The following is a 22386-nucleotide window of genomic DNA, read 5'->3' as shown; positions in this document are numbered from 1 at the left end:
TCAAGACACTGGAAGACTAGTGTCTGGTGAGAACCCACATCTGTAAACAGACCGCAGTCTTAGCATGTTCCTACAAGGTGGAAGCCGACTATGTGTCAGTACATGAATTTGGGAGTAACACATTCATTCTCTGGCACTATCTTTGTTGAAGCATTTGAAATCAAGTTGCAGACATCACAACATTTCACTCTTAAATCGTTGAGTATGAATTTTCTAATAACAAAGGCACTCTTCAACATAACCCAAAGTATTAATTATGCATATCAATACATTTATCCTAAATCGTTCACTATTCTGTGACACCAGCTCTAATATACATTTCATATTATAAGATACATTCCCTAGTTGCCCTAGAATGTCTTTTATAGCTTTTTTCTTTTTTGGAACCAGGATCTGCAACACTCAATAGCCTTTTACCAATAAGTTCAATCCCTCATTTGAAGGAACAAGACCTTGCCATGCAATTCATTTTTCTGCACATTGGAGCAGGGTACATATTATGAGAAGCAGAGCAAAGGCTTTGCGAGGGTGATTTGTGCCTACAAGCCATTTCACGGTAGGTGCAGGAGTTTGAGACTGGGAGGTAGGAAAGGACAGGTTTTCATCCTGATGCCTTGCAAAGACAGGCCTACAGGCTAACAAATTAACATTACATCTTCAGGAGTTAGCCAAAGGCGGGGATCCGCAACGACCGCCAGAGGGCGCAAGGCGCGCCGACAAGGTGGCCCTCGGAGAGCGGGCGGGTGGACTGGACGTTCCGGGCTGGGAGCCTCGAGCGCTCGTCGGGGGTGGGCGCGGGGCGCGCGCCTGGCCGCCCCTTCCTCGCGGCGGGGCGCGCGTGCGCGGTTCCTTGGCGGCGGAGGGATCAGCGATGGAAGGCGCTCTGATCGTTCGCCAGGTAAGCGGCGCCTGGCTGGGACGGGTTTTCAAACGGTGGTTTTGCCCGGCGGCTTTCTTCACGGAGGTTTTTTGAACCCTCTCAGCTTGTGAAAATTACTTCCTCTCTTCCCTTTTCTGGGTGCCCTTTGGGATAATGTGGAAAGTTGTTACCGAGGAAACGGTTTCCTGTGCTTCCTGCGAGCTTTTTCCCCTGGGCCGTGGTGGGAAGTCTCCCCTGTGGGCGCGCAGTGCTGGCTTTTGGTCCCCCAAGAAGTCCTAGTCCAGACGCCTCAGCCCCAGACCCCACTGTCGTGGTTCTGACCCGGTATCACGTTGATCGGTCTCACGCCGTTCCCTTCACTAACAGCTCTTGATAAAAGGGCTCCGAACTCTAGTTTAAATCACTGTGCTGTCAACCACGTTTTTGGTTTCAACTAGTTCTGGTATTTGTTTACTACTTGTAATTTGTTATTTGATAAACTTTTGTTGCAGGACTACCTGCGTTTCTGAGCGCTACCCTCATTGCTTTTACATTGGCTGTGAGTGTATGTTTTACTTTTAGAGGATCGCAGTCAGTGCAACAGCTTTTATTGGGGAGCATTTTACAGTTTATAAATCGGTAGAGGCAGAGAACTGCTGGATGAACAAATGAATGAATGCATTATTTCTGTTGATTCTCAAAACATTACCATAAAATAGGCCAGGTAGATATTCATGAACCCAAGCTGTCACTCATTCAACTGTTTTCCTTGGCACTGCGTGTTTGGGATAAGACGGTGAGCTGCACGGACGTGATCCCTGCTCTCAATGAGCTTGCTGTCTGGCCTAGAGAGCGTTGTTGCCCCTATGGAGAAAGCTGATTTAGAGAGATTGAGTGACTGCCGGTGACCACACAGCTAACAAGTTAGAGAGATAGGATTCTGTTGTGGCCACTCTACAAAGCCAGAATGGACCAACCACCCTACATTTGATTTGAAGATAGAAAATGATGATGCCAAACACACACACCATGAAGAGGTTTATTACTTATATATAAAGGCTTTTACTTATATGTGTACACAGTGAAGAGGGAAGAGCAGGGCGGTCTTCTCAAGCAGATCCCAAATGACTTGAAAGGGCAAGGAAGGAGGCTGGCTCCGGGATTTTATTGTGGTTAGGGGTAGGGTCAGGGGTCCTCTATTTGGACAGAAGCTTGCTTGTTTGACTCTCCCACCCACACCCAGGCTCTCTTAACAGTTTGCCCATTTGAGGGACAGAAAGGATGCAGGAGACGTGGGGCTTAAAAGCTGTTAGCAGGTTAACATAAAAAATGGAATGAGACTCTTTATTACAATTCACCCCTGATATCTGATGACTGAAATGTACCATTTTCATTTAGTTGAATTTGAACTTGTTTAAACAAGCCTTTGTGGCTCTTGGATGAAGCCTGCAGCCTGAAACCAGTAAGGAAGATGAAAGTTCCCTTGAATGCTTTGTTCAGGAATCCAACGATGTGTATTTTGAGAAATAAAATGAGTACCTTGGTCACTGTCGGTAATGTCTGGAACTCTTGATGGGGATAAGGAGTGTCTTGATGAGGCCTTTTATTGTGGCTTTAGTATTTGGATAGACACACGTGACCTTGATTTATATTCTGAGTATCTGAAAGAGAATTCCAGAGTTCTTTACTCTACAGGGTGTAACTCTTAGGCAGTGGCCCAAGGGTCTGTAAAAATGTGCAGAGGGAGCCAGTTGTTGGCCAGAGCATTCAATGTTAAGATAAGATAACTGTGGGAAGGTCAGCCAGTTGTGCTGACCTCCGAGTCCTTTCCTTCAACAGGAACATCCTGGTTCAGGGATGACAAGCAGTAGGTGCTCAGTGAGCTCCAGCATGTGCGTGCTGGTGTTGCTGTCTACCGAACAGCAGGTTCGCCCATCAGACTTCAGATGGGAGCTTGAAGTCTTGAAATCCTATTGCTGTTCACTCCGTTGAACCCAGATCAGTCTCCAGGTATTGAAGGGGTTCAGGAGAGAGGTGACCTCTTCTAGCACCATGACATCTGACAAAGGAATGAGGTCAGGGGAGGCCATGCCCACCTGTAGGTGGGATATGCCAGAGGGCCCACATTTGGTTCTGTCCTGCAGCAGGAAGTCCTCAGTGGCTGTGCTGACCTTACAAGGTGCAGCTTCCAGGACCCAAGGGATAATGGGCAGCTGGGTATGGAGGGTCACAGGCTCAGAGCTGGTGAGAGCCTCTGCTTCCAGGAGAGTTTAGTGTGCTGTCAGTAATTGCTGCTTAAATGGCATATAGTGTGGAGTGAAGACATAGTTTCTTGCATCAGAAGCCTATGGATAACTTATGGACATCACAGGTGGTCCAGAGACTCCAGGAGTCCTGAAAAGAGGCTGCTAAAGTCTCTACAGTGAAGGATTCTTTGTGTGTATATGCGTGTGTTTTTTATGGGGAGCAGCAGGGAGGAAGTAGCACTGTTGGGAGTGTCTGTTATATTATCATTTTGACAAATTCTAGAATCTTTTTTGGGAGGGGGCCCTATTCAGGGTGGACTGACCTGCAAGTAACAGCATAAGTAGGCATTAAGTAAAATTTATAAATGAATACTATATTGCCTGCAGAATCCAAAAGGACCTAAAAGATGTTGGACTTGTTTTAATGTTGTGGGTGCAGACACGGTCAGTAGATGTTTCTTGACATTGTCATGGATGGAGTGGACCTTGGGTTACTAAATAGTTTTCAGGAATTTATCCAAGATAGTACACTATGTGTGGGGCAATGACCCATCCTCTTTTCATGAGTATTTGTATGCCCTGAATGGGTGTGTCAAAAGAATGTCCTCAGAGGAGGATATAATCAATGTAACATCACACCCGTTCTCCTGGAGAGATTTGGATACAGTTACCTGTAAGGTTGTATGTGGTGGCAAGGCTTTTTAAGGTACCCTGTGGGTAGCCAGGTAAAAGTATATTGTGTTCCTCTGGAGTGAAGGCAAACTGTGACTGAGAGGTCATTGAAAGAGGCATTGAACAGAGCATATCCATCACATTTATAACATCAAAATATCTACCAGTTTCTGATTGGATGGTGTCAGTAACTTCAGTAGTATTAGGTATAGGGGCCTTCATGGACCACAGCATCAGGGATACAGTAATCACCTGTGAGGCACCATTAATTTCCCACCTTTACCAGGTCACATTGGGCTATTAAATGGAGAAGCAGTAGGGATAATCACTCTTTCACTAATTAGGTCTTATATAATAAACCTCAATCTTTGAAGTCCCTGTTTTATTTTACGTTGAGCTATAATAACTATTTTAACTAGGGGTTGGGAAGTCATCCATGGGTTCCCACTTTTTAAAAAGCCTTTTTGTAAGCCCCAAAGACTTGAGTTAAATTTATTACCATTGAGTCAGAGCATCCTTTGGCACTGTGGGATATTCTAGGGTGAACTATACTACAACCAGGGAGAATTTAGGCAAGGTGGCAGTTCTGGTAGTTAAGGTGAGACATACCTATTTGTTGTCTATTTTATGTTGAGTAATTCCCCTAAGATTACAGACGGTATCTTGTTTAAATTTAGTGATCTCCATGTATAACTATAGTTTGAGCTCAGTATTGATAAAAGGCGTAAAGATCTTCCAGTCGATGCATTTTAGCAGGTGTTGAAGTTCATTCAAAACCTATGCTGTAGAGGTGCAAAAGCCAGCCTTTATCTTTTGTTATATAAATTATTTTAATACATTTTGGATTTCCAGCTGGGTCAAGTTATGGACTTCTGTTTCAATTTTTTTTTTTTTTTGATTGGTTGGTTTATGTCTCCTCCCTGTATCCAGCTATGTTTGTTTCTTTTTCTCTCTCTTTTTGGTAGTTAGTCAATGTACTTTGGGAGGAGGGGGTCTTCTCTATCCTTAATTTCTTCCTCCAGAGAGCCTCAAATCAGGATCACCAGGGTTGGGGGCTTCCCTCATAGCAGTGGTTACTTCATAGAGATCAGGAAACTCAACCTTAAGTTGAGTTTGAATTAGTTCTTCGCTGTACTGTGCGAGTGCCACGGTGCTTTCCCTGTAACCTTGAGGGTCAACATTTTTGTTACAACAGAGGCATAGGTGGCAGTGTCAGTTTTTGAGTCCTTTTCTCTCCCTTTTTTACTACATAGTGACGGCTCTTTCATGAGTGACCACCCATGGGCCCCTGTCTCGCACAGTGTATAATCTTGCCCCTGAGTACTCTGTAGGTTGAGGCCAGGGCCTGGTTGAGACATCTGATTCTGATATTTTATTTCTTCATTGTTTGTATAAAGCAAAGGTAATTACCCAATTTCCCTACCAGTGGATAGTCAGGTTGTTTCCACTTTCTTAGTATTAAAAACATTGTTGACCTCATGTCCACATTAAATCTCTGGGGCGTAGTACATCTATACCCATCTTGGACCCTACCAGGCATTGCAAATTATCCTCCAAAGAGATGGAACCAATTATTACTCCTGTTACATTGTATTTTTTTACTGTTTAATTGTTCCTCTAGCTGACTGTGAACTTCTGGAGGTTAAGGACTTTATTTTACTCATTTTTGTTTGTTTGTTTATTATTTTGGGGGAGTGGGGTGGGGAGGTAATTAGGTTTACTTATTTATTTTTAGAGGGGGTACTGGGGATTGAACCCAGGACTATCTGTATGCTAAGCATGCGCTCTACCACTTGAGCTATATCCTCTCCCTTTATTTTATTCATTTTTGAATTCTAGTGCCAACTAAAAACTACCTAATAAAATAGTAGTAGTTGGAAAATATTTGTTGTATGTGTAACTCTATGAACTATAGAAGGGAAAACATATTGATTGCTGTTTTCTAAAAGCTTAAATATTGTCCTTTTAATGTTTACTTGTGTATTTTGAATATTAACTCTTTTCTTTTTTAAAATGGGCATTTCTCAGTAAGTAATTTAAATTGTTTGATACTTGTTTCCAGGTAATAAATGAAGGAGATTCAAGCTTTGCTGCTGAATTCCAGGAAGAGTTAGAGCAAAATCCTAGTCCAGTTGTGGATGAGAATAATATAGCTAAAAAACAGGGGCTAAATTTATATAACTGGAGTGGTGACTGGAGCTTTTGGGTAATATATATTTTTCTCTTATATCTTCATTTTAATCGTAAATGCAAGTTTTCTTTCAGTCTACAGCAATTCTTATACTATTTATAATATTTTCTTATTAGCTTCTAGATTTTAGATATTTAAATTTTAATCCAGAGTCTCACAGACATTTCTGGTTCTGCTCTCCTTTGGCCACTAGGGTGCACTGTTGTCTGGCTTGATGGAGTAGAATTGTCTGCTTCAGTTTCCCTGGGAGAAAACTACACCACAGAATTGGACTCCACTCACATGGTGTTCATTATATCGGCAAGAGACTAATGTTGTACAGAAACTGTATTTCTCAATGTTAGTGAGAAGCCAGCTATTTTACATGATTTTGGTTAAAGAATTGCTTCCTGTACCTAAAAGAAAGTTTGACGATGTTTGACCTGCAGTGTACAGTGATTATAAGGTAGGTTTCAAAGCTAGGAGTTTCATGTTCTGTTTGCACTGTGCTCACCTGGTTGCGTATCCTGGATGTGCTTCAGGTTTCCCCGCTGTGAAATGAGATAGCTGCTTGTTGACTAGGTGCAGAGAGTCTTTTGGTAAGAACATTTCTGTTACCATATGAATGCCAGCAGTTACTGCATTGAAGGGCTCATTCTAAATCTAATAATTCCTGTGAGACTTATGAACCATTTGGTAGAATCTGGTGTAATGCAACTGTAAGTGAAATTTATATAAGATTATAAGGAATATATAGTTCTAATATTAATTCATTAGAAAGCTCATCTCTAGAGGATCAGATATACTTGGTAGCAGAATTTCTTCTAATTTTAAAGTAGACTAAAAAATAATAATAGGTTGTAAGGATCAGGACAAGCACCATCGTTCTGTTCATAATTAGCAGCTCACTTATTGAATGCTATTGAATCTTAATATAAATAATAGATTCTTACTTCCCTTTAAACCACTTACCTCATGAGTTTTTTTTTTTTGAGCCATATCCTAAGGAAAATATTTAATTGCTAAGAAATATACTAAAATAACTACACATCCTAAAAATCATGCCATCTATATTGATTCAATTATTTTGGTTGCATTTTGAGAAAGCTTATGACTGTTGGAGTGTTCTCGTCCTTCTGCACTGTGATTTTTATAGCTTCCGTTATAGTGTGGAAAATCTTTATAGCTCCAAGGGCTATCTACAGGGCTAAACAGTTACTGTGGCAGACTTAAAACAACAAAAAGGGTAAAGCAAGAAAAGGAGAAAGCAAAGGAATGAGGGGATTTAGAAATACAAGGAGAGGAGGGGAAGGTGTAGCTCCAGAGGTAAGAGTGCATACTTAGCATGCACAAGGTCCTGGGTTCAATCCCCAGTCCTCCTATAACAGTAAATAAATAAATAAGCCCAATTACTTACCCACCAAAGGGAAAAAAAATAAGAGAGAGGAAAACAGAGGTCCATGTTCTAAAGCTCTGCTACTCAAAGTAGAGTACATGGCCCCAGAGCCAGGCATCACCTGATTAGAAATGCAGAATGCCAGGCCCAGCCTCAAACCTACTGAGTCAGAATCTTCATTTTCACACGATCTCCAGGTGATTCGTATGCACATTCAAGTTTGAGAAGCGCTGATTTAGAGTGTTGAAACTTTGGCTCAGTTTAAGTTTCTATGCTAATTGCAAACCCTTTATTTTGAGGACTTTTTATATGAATTCAGATGGACTAGACTGAGACAAATACAACATCTCAGAAGTTTTACTGACCTTTCCAAAGGTCACTTATCCAGAAACCAGAATTATCAGAACTTAGACGCAAACAACAAAATGGAGCCTGAATAGCTAAATCAGAGGTCATGCTGATGGCTCTCATAAGAGGAGAATCCCTCAAGCCTTCGTTTGGAATTTCTTTAATGTATTTTTGATATTTTTTTTATAAGCCTAAATAAGTGGGTTCCCATTGTGTAGTTGAATAAATTATTGGAAACAGGAATTATTTGGTGATAACACATGGACAAGAGCAAGAAATGACAGCAGAAACTCAAAAAGTGTAGGAACCTGGGCCTCTTACTGTGGAGGCCAATGGCCCATGCTGATCGTTGGCTCTAATGTAACTGGTAAAAACGATGGCTAAGAAATCTGGAAAATAAATAATGCATTTTTTTCCCCTCTGCCATTTTAAATCCACACGCTTCTACTACTTGTTCCACCATGTTGCCATTTTCATGTTCTCGTGGCAATAACACAGGAGCTGAATCAGTACAGTGAGATGGCAGAGTTCACGGAGGGAACCAGAATTAACACAAGGAAGACCAGTAGCCTGACAGGAAAAGATTCATGAGGCACATGACCTGGTAGTTAAGCAAGGAATTAGTGTCTGAGCCATTTTACTGCAACATCGAAGGAAATCTGTGCCTTTTCACTTTAGGGAAGTTTCTACCAAAAAAGACTGGTAACTTTGTAAAGTTTGGTATTTAAAGAGTTAAGCCCCAAGAACCTGAAAAATTCACTCATGTGGAATACCTCATGTATTCTGGCCAGGCTAACTGCATTGATCTAAATGTAGTGAATTTAGAGGGCAGCGTGATATCATTGAACAAATTAGAGTTTGGGAACAAAACATCTGGGATAGAGTGCGTGCATCTGTTTAACCTGTTTCCTTCTGGTGCCTCACTTGTAAAGTTAGAGACTGGGCCACAGTATTGCAGCAACGGTGTGTCTTGAATCAATAGGAGAGAAAGAGGGGTTTATGGCCAGCAAGTGATCGTAATTTACAGCCCTGAAAGCTGTGTGTCGGTCATAAAAAACTCTGGGCATACTCAGTGAGAGTATATCACACGGGGAACACTTCCCCTTAACGTTGTCCCAGTGGTTGAAAAGGTTGAAAGGTCCTGGATAAGATTATATACTATTTGTAATATTAGAAAATTATTTTGATGCTTCCCACAGATACAAAAAAAATTGTGAAAAAGTAACAAAAAGATACAAGAAAGTGAACCAAAGTTTACTGAAGTTTTTTTCCCCTCCTGAGGTTGATTTCTTTTACACCCTATCCATTTAACTTTATGCTACTTATTAGATTGGCAAGTGTCTTTCTGACAGTGGGACTTTAATTTAAATGAGTATGATTAAATCGCCATAGCATTTGATAATGAGATCAACAGCTGCAGATTTTCACTTTCAATCTTGTAATATAAACATAGGAATCTTGTTTCATTTGTTTTTTAATTTTAAAATGAAAATATTTAATCATAGTATGTGGGAAATGAGTTTTGTCGTTGACTTAATTTTTTTAATTTTAAAAATATATTTTATTTTATATTTATTTATTTTTATTATTCTTATTTTTTAGTAAAGTATAGTCGATTTTACAATGTTAGTTTCAGGTATACAGCAAAGCGATTCGGTTATGCGTATACATACATATGTATTTATTATTTTATATATATGTATTTTTAGTTTCTTTTCCATTATGGCTTATTACAAGAAACTAATATAGTTCCCTGGGCTATACAGTAGGTTCTTGGTGCTTATCCACTTCACAGATAGTAATATCGTTAACTTTTTTTTTTTTTTTGAGTATAGTCAGTTTACAATGTTGTGTCAATTTCTGGTGTACAGCATAATGTTTCAGTCACACATATACATACATATATTCCTTTTCATTATAGGTTACTACAAGGTATTGAATATGGTTCCCTGTGCTATACAGAAGAAGCTTGTTTATCTGTCTTATATATAGTAGTTAGCATCTGCAAATCTCGAACTCCCGATTTATCCTTTTCTATCCCCTTTATCCCCTGGTAACCAAAGTTTATTTTCTATGTCTGTGAGTCTTTCTGCTTTGTAAATAAGTTCATTTGTGTTTTTTGTTTAGATTCCACTTGTAAGTGACATCGTATGGTATTTTTCTTTCTCTTTCTGGCTTACTTCACTTAGAATGGTGATCTCCAGGTCCATCCATGTTGCTGCAAATGGCATTATTTTATTCTTTTGTATGGCTGAGTAGTATCCCATTATATAAATATACCACATCTTCTTTATCCAGTCTTCTGTTGATGGACATTTAGGTTGTTTCCATGTCTTGGCTGTTGTAAATAGTGCTGCTATGAACATTGGGTGCATGTATCTTTTTGAATTAGAATTCCCTCTGGATATAAGCCCAGGAGTGGGATTGCTGGATCATCCAGGGTAAATCTGTTTTTAGTTTTTTGAGGAAATCTCTATGCTGTTTATTATGATGGCTGCACCAAACTACATTCCCACCAACAGGAGGGAGGGTTCCCTTTTCTCCACACCCTCTCCAGCATTTATTGTTCGTGGACTTTTTAATGATGGCCATTCTGACTGGTGTGAGGTGATACCTCATTGTAGTTTTGATTTGCATTTCTCTGATAATTAGCAATACTGAGCATTTTTTCATGTGCCTATTGGCCATTTGTATGTCGTCATTGGAGAACTGCTTGTTTGGGTCTTCTGCCCATTTTTGGATTGGGTTGTTTGTTTGTTATTAAGTTGTATAAGCTGTTTATATATTCTGGAAATTAAGCCCTTGGGAGTCATATCGTTTACAAATATTTTCTCCCATTCTGTAGGTTGTCTTTTTGCTTTGCTTATGGTTTCCTTTGCTGTGCAAAAGCTTAAATTAGGTCCATTTGTTTATTTTTGCTTTTAAGTCGTATCATTAACTTTTAAATCTTAATATAACAATAAAAATTATGTGAAATGAAGAAATTAAATTTAAAATAAAGTTAATAGCAGATAAATATTTATGCTTTGCCCTTTAACGGTTAACAAACATACATAGCAAAAGAAAAAAATATCAAAAAACAAAGACTTTTTTTTCTTTCTGTCTAAAATAGTGGTGTATTCCAGGTGGATTAGGTCCCGGAGGAAAAGCATACAGAGATCTGCAGCAGATGCATTGATTTAGCGTAACTTCTCTTAGTGATGTAGAGCTAGCAACTATTGGGAGCAGAAAAACACCTTTGAGATGTTCTCTTATGTATGTTTAGAAGATGACATACTTTCCTGGATTTTTAAATAGAAGTATTAATGCTTTGGGCAAGGTACTTACTATTAAGCAATCTTTGTACTTTGGTATTTTGTAAGTATTAAGTTCCCATTTAAAAACATTTGTCACTTGTAAATATTTATTTTTTAGTAGCTGATTTAGTTGATATCTGCATTTTAAAAGTGGAGGGATTTATAAAATTTTCTGAATTATGTGATTAAAATTATAATTAAATTTGTTTAGAGGTTCTTGATGTGTTTTTCTTCAAATAATTGTGTATTTGGAAATCTTGGCAAATACACATAGAATAAAGAAGATATGAAATATCAGATCCCTCAGATCTTTGATTTAGGACAGGAAATAGGAAAAAAAGAAAGATGAAGTAGGAGAATTTTAAAAGAGGTTAGAATTCAAATTTGTCTTTCTTTTGGTTCTAAAATATTTTAAGAACAACATAACTCTAGATTTTCAAATATTATGCACATACACAGAAATAATAACTAGTATACCTATGTTTTAATAAAAATATTAAATTTGAATTTTTCTAGATCATAATTTAGTTTTTCTAATTGTACAAAAACCAGAAGTCTTGATTGTGTGCTTTGTCATTGACTTATGATCATAGTCATGTTATTCATAGGTAAGCATTTCTGCTTATAAGTGGGGCATAAAACTTGCCACAAACTTGATTTATAGGTATATCATGATGATTAACTAATGTTGCACTATAAAATTTTTAAAAAGCCCAAAAGGGTTAATTAGTATGTTTGTAACATACTTCGGCAACTTTGGAGAAGAAGCTTCCTGTAATATGTGATCTTCCACAACATATCTTGGATTTATTCAAGCTAAAAATGATATTTTGGGTTTTCACTTTGGAAACTGATAAAAAGAGTAAACTCATTTTCCAATTTCTGTTGAATTAAAAAAGATATTTTACCCAATTAAAAAATTCAATTATAGACAGATATTGTTTGAAAAATAGATATCTTTTAACACTTTTAGATTTAATTGTAAGGTGACAGGAACTAACATTTCTGGAAATATGGAGAGAGAACTATTTAACTTTAAAACTCTTCTGCTACGAAGTACCTGGAAATGCTGGATGAAATGTTACAAACATCTTTAAAAAATGCTTTTCTAGGCTCACAAGATAGCAAGCGAAATACCTAGGGCCAAAAGGAGAAGAGGGAACTGATTATGGGAGTTGAAAGCACGTGAGCTGATGCTGAGGCAGCCCTGAGAAGGTTATTCGTCTCAGTACAGGTTTAATGGCCACACTGGGATCAGAGGTGATGCTTTGGATTTGTAGGAATTGGAACTGAGAACTCTTTATAAAGCCACGAGTCTTGAAGAGTTTTGCCCTCTGTGAAAGGGGGACTAGGAAAAAAATCCACCTACATCTGCAAATTAAAGACAAGGAAGCTTGTCTATCTAAACTAGGCTTGGGGTGCCTAACTTAGGAGGGGAGTCTTCCTAAGAGTACATAACTGTGGTCCATCTCTCATGAAGTTTTGGGACTTGGATTTAATACTTCATTAGTAAGCAGGGGGAAACCTTGCAAAACTTCATGTAAAACTACCAGAGTGATCTTGTATTACCCTAGTCACACTTTGCTCAATCATTAGGCTAAATAATTTTAATTGCACTATTTCTCTGGTCAATATGTTAATGAGTAGTATAATGCCTAATGGTAGGCAGTACAAAGAAGGGTATGGGGTATTGACATCTGAATCAGCCTTAATAGTCCTTCAAACATTGTCACCTCTCACATAGGATTAACACTTTATTTAAACCCTACCAACCTTTCCATCTTTTACTTTTTTTTTCACTTGTAGTTTGAGATAATTTTAGATTCACATGTAGTTGTAAGAAATCATAGAGATACTCTGTATCCTTTAAACAGTTTTGCCTAATGGTGACATCCTGAAAAACTGTACTAGAGTATCACAGCTAGCATATCGACATTGATAAGGTCAAGATATGGAACATTTCCATCGCAGCAAGAATCCTTTTTATAGACACAACCCTTTTATAGACACTGCCACTCTCTTTCTGCTCCCTGCCCCTACTTAACCCTTGGCAACCACAAATCTGTTTTCCATTTCTATAATTATGTCATCTCAAGAGTATTATATAAATGGAATCATACAGTTATGTAATATTTTATATTGGTTACTTTCACTCATCATAATTCCCTGGAGATCCATCCATTTTGCTTTATGTACCAACAGTTCATTCCTTTTTAATGCTGAGTAGTATTCCATGGTATGGATGTATCACAGTTTAACCATTCATCCACTGAAGAACATCTGGGCTGTTTCCAGTTTTTGACTGTGATGACTAAAGCTGCTATAAACATCTGTGTACAGGTTTTTGTGTAAACATACGTTTTCCTCTGGGATAAATGCCCAGGAGTGCAATTGCTGGGTCATCTGATAGTTATGTGTTTAGTTTTTAAGAAACTACCAAACTTGCCCAGAGTTGCTGTACCATTTTACATTCCCACTAGCAAAGTGTGAGTGATCTAATTTCTCTGCGTTCTTGACTTCTTGCTGAGTGTTTTTTATCGTGAAAAGGGTCCTTCCATATAAATTTAAATTTTAGAATCCAGCCATATTACATTTTATTGTGCTTCACTTTATTGCACATCACAGACATTGCATCTTTTTTTTTTTTTACACATTGAAGGTTTGTAGCAACACTGTTGAGCAAGTCTATTGGTACCATTTTTCCAACATTTGCTCACTTTATGTCTCTGTGTCATGTTTTGGTAATTCTTACAACATTTCAAACCTTTTCATTGTTATATTTGTTATGGTGATCTGTGATTAGTGATCTTTGATGTTACTGTTGTAATTGATTTGGGAGCGCTGTGAACCACGCCCATGTAAGAAAGCTATCTTGATCAGTAAGTGTTTTGTGTGTTCTGACTGCTCCACTGAGCTGCCGTTCCCCCATCTCTCTCCCTCTCCTTGGGCCTCCCTATTCCCTTAGACACACTATGGAGATTAGGTCAGTTAATAACCCTGACATGGCCTCTAAGTGTTCAAGTGAAAGGAAGAGACATCTTTCACTTTAAATCAAAAACTAGAAATGATTAAGCTTAGTGAAGACGGCATGTGGAAAGCTGAGAGGGGCTGAAAGCTAAGATTTTTGCATCATTTAGCCAAGTTGTGAATGTGAAGGAAAATTTTTTGAAGGAAATTAAAAGTGCTACTTCAGGGAACACACGAATGATAAGAAAATGAAATAGCCTTATTGCTGATATGGAGGAAATTTCAGTGGTCTGGATAGAAGATCAGACCAACCACAATATTCCCTTAAGCCAAAGCCTAATCCAGAGCAAGGCCCTAACTCTCTTCAACTCAGTGAAGGCTGAGAGAGGGGAGGAAGCTGCAGAAGGAAAGTTTGAAACTAACAGAGGTTGTTTCATGAGGTTTAAGAAAGGAAGCCATCTCTGTGACATCAAAATCCAAAGTGAAGCTGCAGTAAAGTTATCTAAAATATCTAGCTAAGATAATTAATGAAGATGGCTACAGTAAACAACAGACTTTCAGTGTAGACAAAGCAGCCTAACATTGGTTTATGGTCCAATACACTTGATATTACCAGTCTTTAAAGTTTTGCTAAACTTAACGCATTTGAAAATAATACCTTAGAGAACCTACAAGAACAAGACAGCTTCCTAGAAAAACACTAACCTCTGAAAGACTCAAGAAGAAATAGAAAATCTGAATAGACCTGTAACAAGCAAAGAGATTGAATTACTAAAGAAACCAAACCAAAATAAGAACACTTCACAGAGAAAAGCTTAGTGCCAGATGGTTTCACAGGCATATTCTACCACATGTGTAGAAGAACTAACACAGATCCTTCAACAGCTCTTCCATTTAAAAAAAAAAAAAAAAAAAAAAAGGAGGAATACTTCCTAAGTCATTCACTGAGGCTAGTATTACCCTGATTCTAAAACCAAAATTAATTGGTTTTATACGCTGCATTGAACAACCTGAAAGTGAAATTTTGGGAAGAATTCCATTTATAATAGCATCAAAAGAATAAAATACTTAGGAATAAATATAACAAAAGAATTAAAGACATGGACACTGAAACTACAAAGCCTCATGAAAGAAATTTTAAATTACATAAAGAAATGTGAAAAGATATCCTGTGTTCATGGATTGGAAGATTTAATATTAAGATTGCAATACTTCTCAAACTGATCGACACATTCAGTGCCATCCCTATCAATATCCCAACTTTTTTTTTGAAATTTACAAGCTGACTATGAAAATGCAAGGACCAAGAGTATCCAGGAGAATCTTGAAAAAGAACAAAATTGGAAGATGCAAACATCTTGATTTCAAAACTTATTACAAAGCTACTGTAATGAAGACAATGTGGCCCTGATAGTAAGGCTAGCCATCTTATTTTAATAATCTTAGATTAATGGAATGGAATAGAGAGTCTAGAAATAAACTCACATATATGGTCAATTGATTTTTGACAAAAGTGCCAAAATAATTCTCTGAGGGAAATAGTCTTTTTCAACAAATGATGTTGGGACAATTAGATATCTACATGCAAAGGAACAAATTTGGACCCCCTATTTCATACTACATATAAAAATTCAAAATGGATCATAGACCTAAATGTAAGAATTAAAATGATAAAACTTTTAGAAGAAGAAAACATAGTCGTAAACCTTCATGACCTTTGTATTAGGCAATAGTTTCTTAGATATGATATGAAAAGCTCAAGGGGCAAAAGAAAAAAATAAATAAATCGTACTTCATCAAAGTTATAAGCTTTTGTGATTCAAGGAGTCCATTAAGAAAATGAAAAGACAACTCACAGACTGTGAGACTATATTTGCAGATCAAGTATCTGATAAGGGACTTGAATCTATAAAGAAGTCTTACAGCTTAATAATAAAATAAAACTAACCCAATTAAAATGTGCAGAAATTTAATAGACATTTTCCCAAATGTATGCAAATGGTGAATAAGCACAGGAAAGGGTATTCAATATCAATCATCGTTATCTAAATGCAAATCAAAAGTACAGTAGGATACTGTTTCATACCCTCTAGGATGACTGTAGAGAAAAAGACAGACACTAAGTGTTGGCGAATATGTGGAGAAACAGGAATCCTCATACATTGCTTGTGAGAATGTAAAATGGTACAGCCAATTTGGAAAATAGTTTGACAGTTCCTCAAAATGTTAAAAATAGTTACCATATAAGCCAGCAATTCCACTCTTAGATCTATACCAAGAGAACTTGAACATGTCACACAAGAATTTGCACATGAATGTTCATAGTGGCAGTATTCATAATAGCCAAAAAGTGGAAACAAAGCTCATGTCCATCAATTGATGAATACATAGATAAAATATGGTATATTCATATAGTAGAATAATATTCATTTATGAACTGAAATGAAGTAATGTTTCATGCTACAATATGGATGTACTTTGAATACATTATGCTAAGTGATGGAAGAGAGACACAAAAACTACATTATTCCATGGCTCCACTTATATGAAATTTCCAGAATAAGCAAATCTACAGAGACAGTGGATCAGTGGTTGCTAGCTGAGTGGAGGGGGGAATGGGGAATGACTGCTAATAGATATGGGGTTTCTTTTGGGGATGATAAAATTTTTTGAGAATTAGATGGTGGTGATGGTTGCACAGCTTGTGTAATTATACCAAAAGCCACTGAATTGTACATTGTGGAAGGGTGAATTTTATGGCATGTGAATTATATTTCCATTTTAAAAAGTGAGTGTCTTGTTGGCATGGCACTCTAAGTGGATATATTCTTTTGAATTGAATGGAGATTGCTTGGGGAGAAATGGGCTCTCGGACGAGATTCATTTACCTCTCTAGTAGTACCATAATTCTTAATTTAGCCCATTCAGTAAACTTAAATAATCATTAATTCTGCCCATCAGTATTTTTGTTTCATTTCTTTCTGTGTACATATTAGATATGTGTTTCTCTATGTTACTGAAATGAATGTAGCCATGTGGCTATTTTTTGTCAATGAAACGTGAACAAAATGATGTAAGTCATTTTTAGGTGGAAGCCCTTAGGGTCGGTACACTATTTGCCATGTTTCTGTCCCCGGATGTAGAGCCTTTATGTCCCTGTATTAGGACAGTGTAAAGTTAAGCCTTTCGCCAACCCACAATGTTCATTTATATTTAAATGAGAAGTAAACCATTGTTCGTGTAACCACCGAGATTTGGGGATTTCTTATTACTACATTACAATCTAGTCTTTTATGACTAATGTACCAAGTTAGTTTACTCTTTATTTTTTTGTCACTTTCTTTTCTTCCAATCTGCTATCAAAACTGCTTTAAACACCTGCTTGTGAGGTTATGGAGTGGCCACAGATACTGATCACTGAGACTCTCCAGATCATTTTTGATTAGCCGGATGCCAGCCATTAGGATTTTTGGACCGCAAGATGATAGCTTACTGAATTTTACTGTGTTTACGTACATAACTATGTACCGAAAGTATTGGAATTACTTAGAGTGAGAAGATTTTGTTTTTGAAAATGATTTTAGAGAAAGGAGAAATTGGGACCTTTCAGGACAGATACTTAAAATAATTAAAAAAACACTTATCTTCTTGAGGGCATTATGTTAAGTGACGTAAGTTAGACAGAAAGATAAATACTGTATGATATTTCTGTACGTGGAATCTAAAAAAGCTGAACTTGTGGAAACAGTAAAATGGTGGTTACCAGAGGTTAAGGAATGGGAGGATTTGGGTAGATGTTGGTCAAAGGGTACAACTTACATTTAGAAGATGAGTAGTTTTGGAGATCTGATGCACAGCATTGTGACTATAATTACACAGAATATAGTTATACAGTTAATAATACTGTATTTATATATTTAAAGATGCTGAGAAACTAAATCTTAAATGGTCTTACCACAAAAAGAAATGATAATTATGGGACATGAGGGAGTTGTTAGCTAATGCTATGGTGGTAATCATATTGCAATATATAAATGTATCAAATCAACATGCTGTGTACCTCAAACTTACACAATCTTATATGTCAATTCTCAAAATATTTTTTTAAAATGGAGAAAGACTAAATGCTTTCTAATATGAGAAAAAAATTTTTTCTTCAATATAAAATAGAATGAAATAATTTTGAATAAATTACGCTGTTTCCATGTTGTAAAACTTAAAATTGTAATATAATTTTTGTATGATTTCAATTTTGATAAATTTTAGGTATTTTTTTAAAATTTGGAAATTGAAAAAAAATGAAGAAAAAAAGTAAAATAGATTACCATAAGTGGAATTACTTGATTAAAGTCTATGTGTTGTCTTTTGATATGGATAGCCAACTTTTTTTAATGTATCAATTTACACTCCTAGCTGTAGTATGAGAGTATATACTAGTCTCATTACACTTTATCCTTATTATGTAATTTTAGCTTAGTATAAATTATGTAATTTTCGTTTAAAATAAATTTGACATCTTCATTTTTAGGAAACTCTAAAATTAGATGAACCTTGATGAAACATGTCATCATTATGAACACTAATTATTGCCTAATCTTGTTATTCAATTGTTGCATGTAAGTGCTTCTCAAAGTGTAGGCTGATTTATAAAATGGAATTAATTATTTTTTTAATGAGTGGTAGAGAGGATTAATTGTTTTATTGCCTTCAACCGCATATGCAGTTTTGTGTGGGTCAGTATCTGACTTTCTCTAATTTAGGAGGGGAATGTATGACACGTTCACAGTGGTATCAATGGTACTTTTTAATGAGATCCTTTCCCCAGATGTCTCTGTTGGATCCTGACCTCTAGGATTTTTGCTTAGAGGAATTTTTTTTGTATAAAGATGCTCTGAGTCAGTTATTTTGAAGTATTCAACAAGGTCATATGCATATTAATTTTTGACTTGCAGGATTCTTCACAGCACTTCTTATGTCATTCTGGCCAATGAATATGACTCACATCCTTTATCCTAGTATTGCTCTCTATTTGTTGATCTTGTTTAGAGTTTGTTGGTCTTCTTGAAAATTTGCTGGTTTTCATCAGCTTTGGAAAGTTTGTAGCCGTTAGTGCTTTCATATATTACGTCTACTGCATTCTCTCTCTTCTCCTGGGACTCCAGGTATGTTAGACCTTCTGACTGTATCGTCAGACTTTTATCCTTTCTTCTGTGTTTTCCGTTATTTTTATAGAAACATTTTTTTATTGAGTTACAGTCCTTTTACAATGTTGTGTCAAATTCCAGTGTAGAGCACAATTTTTCAGTTATACATGAACATACATATATTCTTTGTCACATTTTTTTTCGCTGTGAGCTACCACAAGATCTTTTATGTATTTCCCTGTGCTATACAGTATAATCTTGTTTATCTATTCTACATTTTGAAATCCCAATCTGTCCCTTCCCACCCCCCGCCCCGTTGGCAACCACAAATTTGTATTCTATGTCTATGAGTCTGTTTCTGTTTTGTATTTATGTTTTGTTTTGTTTTGTTTTTTTTAGATTCCACATATGAGCGATCTCATATGGTATTTTTCTTTCTCTTTCTGGCTTATTTCACTTAGAATGACATTCTCCGGGAACATCCATGTTGCTGCAAATGGCGTTATGTTGTCAGTTTTTATGGCTGAAAAGTATTCCATTGTATAAATATACCACAACTTCTTTATCCAGTTATCTGTTGATGGACATTTGGGCTGTTTTCATGTCTTGGCTATTGTAAATAGTGCTGCTATGAACATTGGGGTGCAGGTGTCATTTTGAAGTAGAATTCCTTCTGGATATATGCACAGGAGTGGGATTCCTGGCTCATATGGTAAATCTATTCCTAGTCTTTTGAGGAATCTCCATACTGTTTTCCACAGTGGCTGCACCAAACTGCATTCCCACCAGCAGTGTAGGAGCATTCCCTTTTCTCCACAGACTCTCCAGCATTTGTCATTTGTGGACGTTTGAATGATGGCCATTCTGACTGGTGTGAGGTGATACCTCATTGTAGTTTTGATTTGCATTTCTCTGATAATTAGTGATATTGAGCATTTTTTCATGTGCCTATTGATCATTTGTATTTCCTCCTTGGAGAATTGCTTGTTTAGGTCTTTTGCCCATTTTTGAATTGGGTCGTTTGTTTTTTTCTTATTAAGTCATATGAGCTGCTTATATATTCTGGAGATCAAGCCTTTGTCAGTTTCATTTGCAAAAATTTTCTCCCATTCCGTAGGTTATCATTTTGTTTTGCTTATGGTTTTATAGAAACATTTTGAGTCCTAGCATGATGTTGTCTTTACTGGAGGGGATTTTCATAAACAGGTACACCTTGATTTATTGTGCTTGACTTTAGAGTGTTTCACAGATACTGCATTTTTCACAAATTGAAGGTTTGTGACAACCCTGTGTTGTTAGATGATAACATTTTTTAGCAATAAGTGTTTTAAAATTAAAGTATATAGATTATTTTTCAAGATATAATTCTAGTGCATACTTAATAGACTACAGTAGAGTGTAAACATAACTTTTATATGCACTAGGAAACCAAAGAATTCATGTGATTCACTTTATTGAGATATTTGCTTTATTGTGGTAGCCTGGAACCAAACTTGCAATATCTCCAGCATATGCCTGTGTTCTGTCATGCAGTCTGAGATTGCCTTTTTCCAGTTTTAAGGATTAAGATGACTTGAAGCTGGGCTCTGTTATTCCCTGTGTTATTGATCTCTGATTTTATTGTGTTGTTGACAGAGAACATATTTTGTATGGTTTTAATCCTTTAAAATGTATTGAAACGTGTTTTCATATTGTCTATCCTGGAGGATGTTCAATGTGTGGTTGAAAAAAATGTGTGTTCTGCAGCTGTTGAATAGAGTGTTTTATAAAATGCCAGTTAGGTATAGTTGGGTGGATAATGTTTTTTTCCCCTCCAGCTTTACTAAGGTATAATTGACAAAATTACAAACTATTGAGAATGTACATCATGATTTGATGTAATATACATTGTGAAAGGATATCTCCCATCTAGTTAATTAACACATCCATTAATATTATTATTATTTTTGTGTGAGTGAGAACATTTAAGTTCTACTCTCTTAGCAAATTTCAATTTTGGTTATACAATGCAGGGTTATCAACTATAGTCTTCATGTTCTACATTAGATCCTCAGACCTTATTCATCTTCTAGCTAAAAGTCTGTACCATTTTACCAAACTTTTCTTCTTTCATATACCCCTAACCCCTGGCAACCACTTTTCGACTGTTTGTTTCTGTGAGTTTGACTTTTTATTTAGATTCTGCATAAAAGTGATACCACCAGAATTTGTCTTTCTCTGTCTTGCTTATTTCACTTAGCATAATACTCTTAAGTTCTATCTATGTTGTTGCAAATGGCTGGATAATGTTGTTAAAGTCTTCTATATCCTTGCTGGTTTCCTGTCTAGTGGTTCTATGTGTTACTGAGAATGGATTATTGATATTTCCAGCTGCTGTTGATGGATCTGTTTTTTTCAATCGTGTCATGTCAGTCTTGCTTTATGTGTTTTGGGACTCTGTTGTTAGTTGTGTATACATTTATCATTAGAAACATTGCTTGAGGGAATACAGTATACATCTTAACTTCTCACAGTATACTTCAGATTACTACTTTAATTCTGCTGAAGTATTAAACGTTTGCTCTAACCTAGCTCCAGTATCTCTCCCCTACTTTGTATAATTATATATCTATATCTATTTCAACATCTACATAAAATTTACATATTTCATGTAAATTTAACTTTGTGTTATCATATTATACATACATTGCATCTATATATTTCATAAACCAAACAATACTATAATTATTACTTTGCAGGCTCTTAGGTCTTAAAGATGTTAAGAGAAAAACTGGAAAATAGATTTGTATTCTCTTGTATACTTGTCCCATACTACCACTTCTGGTGCTCTTCACTTCTTCTTACTATTTAATTATTTTTTTTTTTATTTTTGTAGGGGGAGGTAATTAGGTTTGTTTATTTTTAGAGGAGATAATGGGGATTGAACCCAGGACCTCATGCATGCTCAGCATGTGCTCTATCACTTGAGCTATACCCTTGCCCTCACTTCTTCTTATGAATTTGAGTCACTATATGGTGTTATTTCCTTGCAGCCTGAAGGAATTCCTTTAGTATTTCTTACAAGGCAGGTGTTCCATTGTTTATGATGAGAAGACAGCCGTTACTCATACTGTTTTTCACCTTTATGTGATGAGTCATTTTTCTCCTGCTGCTTCCAAGTTGTCCTCTGTCTTTCAACAATTTAAACTGTGATATGTCTAAGTGTGAATCTCTTTTCTTTATCCTGTTTGGGGTTCATTGAACTTCTTTGATATATGCACTGTTTTTCATCAAATTTTGAATATTTCG

At 36.6% G+C, this 22386-nt stretch overlaps 1 protein-coding gene across 2 annotated transcripts in view; it reads left to right on the top strand.

Annotated features, from left to right (window-relative positions):
- Window positions 1-816: 816 nt before the first annotated feature.
- Window positions 817-22386, top strand: part of GRAMD1C (GRAM domain containing 1C) — an 86708-nt gene continuing 65138 nt past the window's right edge. Inside the window, exons 1-2 of one of the 2 annotated variants that reach the window (XM_031455526.2) lie at window positions 831-898; window positions 5840-5983. In XM_031455526.2, coding sequence (XP_031311386.1) covers window positions 872-898; window positions 5840-5983 — 171 coding nt within the window. In that variant the 5' untranslated portion in view covers window positions 831-871. Of the gene's footprint in view, window positions 899-5839; window positions 5984-22386 lie in introns of both variants that reach the window. The other variant, XM_064495168.1, reaches the window with a different exon arrangement.

The sequence above is a fragment of the Camelus dromedarius genome, chromosome 2 (assembly GCF_036321535.1).
Source record: "Camelus dromedarius isolate mCamDro1 chromosome 2, mCamDro1.pat, whole genome shotgun sequence".
In the NCBI taxonomy this organism is placed as follows: Eukaryota; Metazoa; Chordata; class Mammalia; order Artiodactyla; family Camelidae; genus Camelus; species Camelus dromedarius.
Note: the sequence above shows the minus strand (reverse complement) of the source record. Positions and strands in the feature narration are given on the sequence as shown.